This window comes from Lycium ferocissimum, chromosome 11, assembly GCF_029784015.1.
Source record: "Lycium ferocissimum isolate CSIRO_LF1 chromosome 11, AGI_CSIRO_Lferr_CH_V1, whole genome shotgun sequence".
NCBI lineage: Eukaryota > Viridiplantae > Streptophyta > Magnoliopsida > Solanales > Solanaceae > Lycium > Lycium ferocissimum.
Window position 1 is genome coordinate 39,117,483 of NC_081352.1, and position 10,364 is coordinate 39,127,846.

The window sequence follows — 10,364 nt, forward strand, 5'->3', positions numbered from 1 at the left end:
GTTATTTATGGGCCACTAGGTTGCTCGGTGAGATGCAAGTACGAGATTAGGGGTGCTTGGTCAGTAATGGTCGGGCACTCATCACGACTCATCGGCTTGGGTCATGACAAAAACTTTCCCTTTACCATTAATGTAATAATTTACAGCCACACAAACGTTTATAGCTTGTTTTACGTAAGTTTCAAAAGTCTTCATTTCTTTCTTAAGCTCCATGTCAAGTCTTCATTTCTTGATCACATAAATTCAGACGGAGAGAGTATCCATTAAAGCGTACCACTAAATGTTGTCAAACTTGTGGTCTAAACATATTATGACTTGGTGTGACTATAAAAGGTTTTTTATTAAGCGTAAACTAGAAGTATACAATTAATTGTTTTCAATATTTTTTTTTTTTAGAACAAACTAAAAAAAGGGTGTGTAAGATCAATTCAAACGGAAAAGTACTACTTATATTACGAACCTTGTTGAGTTAGGGTTTTTTTTTTTTTTTTTTTTTTTTTTTTTCCTGTTGAATGAGTTGATTTAAGAGACCTTGCTTCTAGTTCTGGGCCGCTGCCAGCCTACCTCTTATTCACACTACGAGTCAGTCAACCTTTGTATCTTTCTGAGTCTTTGTTTAATGTATTAATTTAATATCGAACTGTTGTTGTCTCATTTTTTCATTTTTATTTTTTAAATTATTTTTATTACATAAGGGTTGGGGAAGGAAAAATGGGAGAAGAGATTACAACATAGGGATTCGAATTCTCACCAATAAAGTGAAAGTTCAGGTAGTCAATCAATTGAACTACTAAATCCCTACGTTATTGTTTCATTACGTTACTTCCTTATCAATTTTCTTTTGATATTTATATGATAAAACTACAAATCATAGGGCCTTGGACATAAGAACAAAAATTCAAAAATCTATTTGGTTATACATTATGTTAATTTTTCACAAAATTGAAAAGAAGTTTTTCAAATTTAAGAAACTTGTTTGGACCAGCTTTAATTTTTTCCTTCACAACGCTTTTATATTTTTTCTACTGAAATGCATGTCCATAAAAATTTTTAACTTCAATTTCTTTTAAAAAACTTAATTTCAAATAGTACTAACTTCTTTTCTCAAATATCACTCAATCTATGTCCTAACGCCTGCTATGTCACTTGTTTTCTTAAGATAAAGAGAAGTGACAACCAAGTCAAACTTCATGTTGAGACATTCTATTAGCAAAAGCTTTAAGAGAAAGAAGTACCACTTTCATTATTTGTTTCGCTTGTGGTTTAATGGTGTTCATACACGGTACATATCATCTACCAATTTTGTTCGAGTTTTAACAACCAGAATTTTTATTTTCTAAACGTATAAACTACGCCTAAGTGGAAATATATGAACACAAATACATTGTCCTTTTTGTGTCCGATCCATTTGGCATTTCATCTACTTTTCTCCTAAAAGCTTGATTTGAAGTGGCATGAACTTCTTTCACAATAATCAACACACTGATTGTGGACTTGTGATTAAAGAAATTGATACTATATGGAAAATTAAATAATCCAAAACAAATAGCTGTACTAATCTAATTCTTAGTGAAAGGAAAACTACTCTTGCATTGCAATTTCATTGTCATATTTGTTTTGGATGCGACTTCTCTGTGTTCTATAAAAGTCACACATACATATAGACTGATGGAACATGACTTCAATTGGTTCAACCGAATTTATCATTTTGTTTTGTGTGCATAGTATATAGTCTTTCCGTCCTAAAAACATTTGTCACGTTTCGCTTATTAAGAATCAAACTACATAATGTATTTTTGACCATATAGATGTTAGAAAACTGCAACTTAAAGTGCTTTTCGTTTCGTTTTCGCATATTTAAATTTAAATTTAAATTATAAAATATTATGTTAATCTAATTCAATTTAGTTATGAAGCGAAATGTGGCAAGTATTTTGAGACAAAGGAAGTATATATAAAATCACTTTGATCATCCAATCCGAAATTCTTATTTTTCAATAAAGGGATTTCAAAAGACCCAAAAAAGTAGAAATAAAAATTAACTAAGCTCTCTGGATGGACCAACAACTCAAACGACACTGTTTCGACCTTCCAGTATCATTTTGTGGAGTAGTTCCGTTCCAATATTACACACTCTGTTTTCAATAGGTAGTCCAAATTGGCATATTTTCACATAATGGAACAAAAACCATCTGAATCTGTAACTTGGTAAACAGGGCATTGAGGCGGATAGGCATAGCAATACAAGGCGGGTTGTGGCAGTGTCTCAATAGCTACAACTTCGGGCTTTTTTTCTTCTTTCTTCTTATCAGGGCCAACGCTCACCAGTTCCGCCTGCCCCATACTCTTCCTGAGCACACGCGTCAGTTCCACAGCGTCAATCTCACCCACTACTTCTAATTGGTTCTTTTCGTCCCCTGTCATAGCTGCTGATTCCACACCTAAGTAACACAAACACCAATATACATTAATCCTAATGAGTTTCACGAGATATTTGTTGGGCTAAAATGTGATATTATTCGCTTTTAGTCATATCTTGACTCCCCGAGTATCACATAACCTTTTTTATTATCTAGTTATTAATGTGGGAGTTTGTTCGCACCCCTAGCAATTTTGACTGAAATTAATAAATAACTGAAAGGAGAGAGTTGAGTACCAGGCAGAGAGACAGCTTTTTTGAAGGCCTTGCTCCGACATTTCTGATCACACCCACTCAAATATAATCTGATAACCACCTTTTGCTGCATAATTTTATGAACATAATGTCAATAGTTGAATTACATATGAAAAATTACACAAAACAAATATGAATACCTTCATTTTTTTGGTCTGATGGAAATTAAAATTGCGTAGCAATAAAATTCAGTAGGCAGAGAGAGTGTGTGTGTGAGAGAGAGAGGAGGAGGAGTTTGTAATATTTGGAAATGCTAGGAAATTGCAGTGGAGAAAGACTTATACATTCTTGACTATTTATAGACTCAAGTAATTCGAAATAACGAGTATATTGAGTAAGAAATAAGAATGATTCAGTCATTCGCCCCCCTCTGGACGGCATGTAGATGACTTGACTTAATTGTGATTGTATGATCCCAAACTGTTGTTTAAATTAGGGATAGATAATACATAAGTAATACACACGCCAACAAGTACACATCAGCGCCACATTGACGACACATCCGATATTTACGATTTTTATTTGCTTTTGGCATGCCACGCAAGCACCACGTCAACGCCACGTTGACGACACGTAAGATATATAACCAGTTTTACATTTGTTTCCCATGCCACGCTAGCACCACATCAGCGACACCTTGACGACACATAAGATCTTAACAAATTTTACTAGATTAAGGGATCAGTAATAGACTGTTTGTAATATTAAAGTGTACAACTGATTGTTTCGGATAAGTTTGAGGGGTAATTCATGTTTTTCCTTTTAAGTTATTAATTTTTGGAAAAATTTCTATAACGATCAAGTTAATAATATAATAATAATGGCAAACTTACAGAGATAACTATTTTCTACGAGGATCTTACCATTAGTAGCTAACAATTTTCTAAATTACAATTCATAGTTTACTTTTAAACTAAAGCTGTGTATTTCGCGTGTATTTGGGCGAGACTCTCTCCTTGCCCACCCCGGTTCGAATCCAGCCAACAACATTACTTTTCTTACATATTTTTCCTAGCTTCTTCTCCTTGTATTTTGAGTGTATTTTCGTCATATGTATTTGGCTTATATGTATTTGATGTCACATGCATATGACGAAATACACTCAGGCCAAATACATATAGATACAAATATGAGTCAAATACATATGGCGAAATACACTTAAATACACGGAGAAGAAGGTAGAAAAAATACGCAAGAAAGAAATGTTGTTGGTCGAGGTTCGAACTTTGCGCTTGAGCCTCGCCCAATAACCATTTTACCACTCCAACTTTCGTATTTTCAGAAATTTACGAATGGTAATTTACAAAATTACCGTAACTACTAAATATAAATAAATTAAAAGGTAGTTATTATTAATAATTACTTCTTAGAAGTAGTTACACTAAGTAAAAATTCCAATAATAATCAAGTTCACCGTTGATTATAACGATCAAGTTAATAATATAATAGTAATAATCAGGTTCACCATTGATTTTAATAGACATTTAATGAATTTCGTAATATACATATACTGTACATTATCTATGAGCAAAAACTACTAAGTACACGTAAATCTGTAACTAATTCTCTAGATCCCTATTGAGTGGGATCTAAAAGTCAATAAGTCAACCTGGTATTTTCGGTGGGACACAGATCTTATTGTTGTTTGGTTAAGTGGGACACAAAAAATTAATAAAGTCATCTTCCAAGCAATGCTCAGGAAATTGGAAGAGTCATTTCTCATTGCGACGCGGAAAAGTAGGAGAAGCAAAACCAGAACTAACGGACGTCTTCTAAGGGTCCAAAATGATGCAATTCGTTAGATTGCACTAGAATCTTCTTACTTTTTCTATTTTTATTTATTATTATGGTTACTTTTTTGGATTAGTTTATGTACATATAGAATATATTATTGAGAACTTGCTACCTTTTATTGTAGTTGAATTAAATCTCTCTTATGAGTAATGAATATTTGTGACCAGCTCGTGGAAGAAATGGTCCTTAGACTTACCTAACTGATAAGTTAGTCATGAAGTGAGGATTGTCAAATATTATACAAAATCACATGCACCATCTATATGAGATACTAACAACTTTCCCTTCCCCCCTCCCTCCCCTACCCCCAACGTCCAGGCTTGCAATTTAAGCATGGACAACATAATATGGATATATCCCAAAATTGGGTAAACAAAAAATTAGGGTGGATCTGTTGTTGTGACCATTAAAAGAAATGAATTTTGAGTATAATTAAATCATACACGCTAACTCACAATACGGGGATTGCGCAAGATCATATAAGAAGACCAATTGTCACATCCACCAGCGACGTGGATACTAACATGAGTACTTGTGTTAGACATTTCCTTTTTGTTAAATGAGATATCGATGTTCTATCGAAAAGGATGATACCAATGTTCATTTTATTTTATATATTTCCTACCAACATCAGATAATTTTCTTCTACACAAGCTATAGAGATTTTTAATTTGCTAGATCATTCTACAAGTATTGACAAAAATATCCTGTCACGATCGAGCTCTAGTAATAATATCGGAAACACAAAGACAAAGGCACTAACCAATAAGGGAGGCTAGTTACTTGCTCCTATTTCATAAAAGTGGGTCTCATTTAAGTTTTTAAATAGCTGGAAAGTTTCTAAGTCTTTGAGTGGACTTACCGAAAATCAAAGACCATGTGCTAATTTAGCCAAAATTAAATATATGACGAAAAGGATGATTGAGAGGGAGTTTGAAAAAGAGAAAAAGACGAGAAAAAGAGCATTAAAAGGAAAAAAATGAAAAAGAGATTATTTTTTTTTCAGGAAAATAAATACTTAACAGAAGTCAATGGACAACCTATGCAAATGTTGGTATTGCCACTTATTTCATTTTCTTTTTTGTTTTTTGAATTATTTACTTTTGGTTCCGTGCTTTTGTCATTTGAATAGAAAAAGTTTTTTAAAAAACATCTACTTTACTATCTTATGAAATGATGAAAAATTAGAGAATTGGGAATATTACGACAATTGATCAGTTATGCCCGGTAGTTCGAGTCTCAACTCCTTTGCGATTTGGCGGAGTGTAAGAGTAGTAAAAGAATTTTAATTTTCAAATGTAATCTATTTTTTTTTGGTACGTTTGCATGGCAAAAGTTTAAAATTATCACTATTTTTTGGTGATGGTATATTGAGGAGCTAGAGTTGAATGATTTCCATGCATATTTGGTGCTTGGAGTTTGTCGTTCTTTTAATCAGAAGAAGCTAAGGGTTAGTGGAGAGATTCGTCACTAATTAGAACACATCCTTTCCGAAGAGTTTCCATATTTTTAAGTTTTTGTTTCAATTTTTAAATAGAGAAAAAAGATGAAAATTTAAGGAAAAAGAACGTATTTTAGTGCTTAGAAGTCTTGGCGTCACCGACCTATGTATCCTATATATATATATATATATATATATATATATATATATATATATATATATATATATATATATATATATATATATATATATATGTGCGTGTGTGTATATATTGGACGTGATAAAGCAATCACAGGGTTATTTCCTTATTATAAGTTATAACTATAGAATACAATTAGGTTGGTAGTCACAGGCAATGGGACTAGAGTAGGTTTAATTCCTTGAAGAATATTATTATTTGCTACGATTATTTATGCAATGTAACTATGGTCAATAATTGTCCACGCTTATCTTTGGAAAATATAATTATACTCATCTTTTATATCGTGAATGTGTCCCCAGTTCCCTAATAATTTCTATAGGTGGATATTCTGATCAAATTTGATTCAACAATAAAATAGAAATACAGATTGTTTTACTAGGAGATGCGTAGTAATTTTTTTGAGAAATCGCCTCCCACAACCCCAGCCCAAAGATTGAAGACCCCAAAAGTACGTGTTATTATATACTGTATAATATATAATTAATTACTTCCTCCATCCCCATTTGTTTGAGACTTTTTTGTTTTTCGAGAGTCAAACGAGTTATTCTTTGATCATAATTTTTTCATATGTACTTAAATATTTTAAATTATTAATTATGGTGACTTATAATACTTTTTACGTGGTTTCCAAATATGTAAATTTTAAAGATTTTATGTTCAAACACACGATCAAAACTAAGAAATTTGACACTCGAAAAGCAAAAGCATCAAACAAAGTGGGACATATACGAGGAGTATTATTAATAAGAAGTTTGATTTTTTTTCTTTTCTGGTTTTGGTCCAGGCTATTCACATGAGAGTAAATTACACAAAATTTCCTTCTTATTAACTTTACTTTCCTCTTTCAGTTTGGTTTTTCGTCCTCCATGTATATTAATATATTCATTATGTTTATAACGGTTTAACTTTCAATTTCCATCCAATGTTTATGAATTAGCTAGCTATTTATATTATCTTGTTTGAATTGATCCAAAGATAGTCATTTTATGTCATTAATATGTAAATCTTGTAAAATAAGTGTAGAACTTTTATTATGATTAAGCTTTAGGCTATTAATTAATTAAGTTAATTGAGCGGTAGCTTTAAAATCCTCCCTAAAATCTGAGCCACCAAACACAAGTTTAGTCATTTGAATGTGACATATAACTTTTCATAGTAAAGATCCCTAAGGCATGGTAAAGTCTTTCTTTGTCTTATTTAAGTCTATTAAAGAATGACTTGAAGCTTGACTAGGCCCACGTTATAATTATGGACCACATATCACTAAATTTTTTACGTCTAAAAAAACTGTCTTGTTTAAATACTGGAGTAATGAATGAATATTTAGTATTTTTAACTTTCTGACATATCTCTCAGACTCTCACACGTATTTGACAGGCATGGCCTTTCGACTATTTGATCCATGATGGACAGAAATTTACAGTACCAAACATGAGAAAGTAGTGTTTGACTAAAATTATAAGTAACTAGTAAATAGATTCGCGCCACGCGCGATCATAAAAGTCTTATTGAATATATAAAATAATCTTTTAATACCTGAATATTAAAAATATTTAAATCTTCTTTAATTTTTAAATTCAAATAGATTAAATTTTACGTTCTAAGCTATTTTATTGTTGTTACTTATTTTTGTTCTTTTTCTTTAATTTTTTTATCAGTAATTTTTGTCACCTAAAAATACTTGAATTTTATATAATAATCTATAAAAGAATAATAAAAGAAAGAGATGAACTTCAATAAAAATTAATCTTTGTATTGATATGTGTATAATATTTAAACAGCTTTTTCTTATTTACTATACTAAATGGAGTCGTCCAGATCTAACCCTTCTTCTCTATCTCCTAAGAGTTACATTTGAAGTTTCTCTTTAGGAAAAAATCTTTAAAATATGCATCAACAACAACGTCTACTACAAATAATGAGGGAAAGACATACAAACGAATAGCATGTTTGGCTAAGCTTCTAAAATTCGCTTATTTTGAAAATTGCTTTTTCAAAAAAGTATTTTTGATAAGAAGCAGTTTGTGTTTGGCTATTAATTAAAACAACATTTTGAACAGCAATTAGTGTTTGGTCAAGCTTTTAAAAAGTGGCTAATGTATTTTCTCAAAAGTGTTGTCAATAAAGTGCGTTTGAGTAAAAACTATTTTTTTTAAGCTTCATAAAAATAGTTTTTGCTACTCTCATAATCACTTATTTTCTCCCAAAAGCTTGACATAAAAAGAAATTAAAAATTGACATAAAAAATTCTAGTACCTTGAAAAATGTGCTCTCAATTCAAGAAAGCTCATATACATTAGAGATCAAGATAAGAAGAAGCGAATAACACAAACCGAAAATGATATCCATCTGCCAAAAACAACATATTAAACACTTATCAACATATCACCCCCATTAATCACCTATTTTCACTTTGCAAAGAATCAAGATCATGTATAAGAAAACAATATAATATTATTTAAAAAAAAAACAGAAATAAATAATCCGGAGGAACTAATCACCGGGTGTAAAAAAAAATGACAAACAACATAGTGGAGAAGTAACGATTGAATCTACTACTTATCAACATGATGGTTAACAAAACTTTGAAGAGAATTTTGGGTGCTAATGTGCTATATATATTTGTTATGATATAAATTCTTATTTTTTTGCCCGGATTGCCCTTCATTTGGGGTGGTCTTTAATTTTTGCCCTTCAAATTGGTGGTCTTTCAGTATTGCCCTTCGCCTAACACCCTGAGGTTGTGAGTTCGAACCCCAGCTCAGCGCTAAAAAAAAAAATTCGCAAGCCAAAATTTCGCGGGAATTTGCGAGAATTTTTGCAAATCTGCCCATGTAAATTACTCCGCCAAAGGCGAATTTCTTCTTGAAGAACAAATTTTAAAGACCACCATTTTGAGGGTAAAACTTAAAGACCACCTCCGCGAAGGGCAATCCTGCAAATTGCCCATATGAATTTGTAACTATTGTGATTATTGATAGTGAAGGCCTTAAATATAGGTGATAATGATAGATAACCAAAGGAAGAAAACTGAAACTTTAAAGCACCCACTTATGGGTAATTTAAGAGCAGCATTTATCTTGAATTGGAAGAATGGATCGCGGGATACGCAGTACCCATTTCTGGGCTATTTAAAAAAACATTTTTTAGGTTTTTAAGCATAGCATATTTAAAATAATTGAGAGAGTTAAATGAGTGACTTTTGAGCTTTTTAAAGCTAGCATATAAATGAGGAAAAAATAGAGAAAAGACCAAAAAAAGGAGAAAAAAGATAATTGTGTTTCTTGGCCAAAGAGAGGTGCCACATCACCTTTTTTATGCCTAGCTTTATATTATATATAGATTCCTTCCAAACCTAAGTTACATGAACAAGAGATTTTGAATTACAAAACCGACTAGTAAAATAGTAAATTATATATACTGCTAATGTAAAAAACTTTAATAGGATGATTTATGGCTAAGGTTGCGATAACACTAGGTTTTCACAAGAAACGGTAAAACTTCTCTCATTTAGCCTTGGCGGTTGAAAGATAGTATGTACCTGGTGAGTGGTGAATTTGATCTCTTTTTCTGGGCGCTAATGTTGTTCTTCTTCTCCAGCCATATTGCTAAAACTGCAAGAGACAAAACCATATTGGATCGAATCAAGATTGTAAAACCACACGCTACTATTTTGTCACATATATTGATTGCAAGTCAAGTCATAACGTCATGCTAATTTAAATGAAACATCGACCGTAATAGCTTAGCAAATCAAATAACCGTGTTTTGTACTTTAACATTTGGACTAGAATTACTCGGAAATTTAATGTCGAAGAAATTTACCTACTAGTGGTCCTGATTTGTGAAAAGTAATAAGCAAAAGGAAAATTTTCATACAGAAAATTATTAGTATGTTTCTTCCTTTTTTTCCTTGTCAAATGTTTGTCTTTCCATATATTTTGATTTTTTAATGAATATCTAATATAATAGGCCTAAAATTAGGACCCAGTTTGAATATAATGCAAAGATGCTTGTAGTTGGAGCAAATAAGCGTTGGAATTAAAACTGTTGACCTCGTACGTGCAATTAATATAGCCGCTCCCTTTGGATAAGCATGAGCTGGTTTGTTACATCAATTTTACCATTGAAATTGACAGACTCTCTTCGCCATTAAGCAAAATGTGTCATGATATATTTAAGATCAAATATTTTTGGGTCATTTGGTTGGAGAATAAGTTTTTATGTGCTAAAAATATAGTTTTTCCCCCTTA

The 10,364-nt window shown here is 31.7% G+C and overlaps 1 protein-coding gene across 1 annotated transcript; it reads right to left on the minus strand.

Annotated features, from left to right (window-relative positions):
* Nucleotides 1–1,932: 1,932 nt before the first annotated feature.
* On the minus strand, nt 1,933–2,971 carry LOC132037600 (heavy metal-associated isoprenylated plant protein 12-like). Its single transcript, XM_059428136.1, has 3 exons — nt 2,815–2,971; nt 2,657–2,741; nt 1,933–2,441 (listed from the first exon to the last, which is right to left on the minus strand). The coding sequence occupies exons 1-3, from the start codon at nt 2,818–2,820 to the stop codon at nt 2,170–2,172; spliced, it is 363 nt and encodes a 120-aa protein (XP_059284119.1). The 5' UTR covers nt 2,821–2,971; the 3' UTR covers nt 1,933–2,169.
* Between the last annotated feature and the right edge of the window lie 7,393 nt (nt 2,972–10,364).

Excerpts from the sequence above, each read along its gene's own strand:
- LOC132037600 (XM_059428136.1), bottom strand. Across the intron at positions 2,442-2,656 it reads AAAAGCTGTCTCTCTGCCTG|GTGTGGAATCAGCAGCTATG; the intron begins GTACTCAACTCT and ends TGTGTTACTTAG.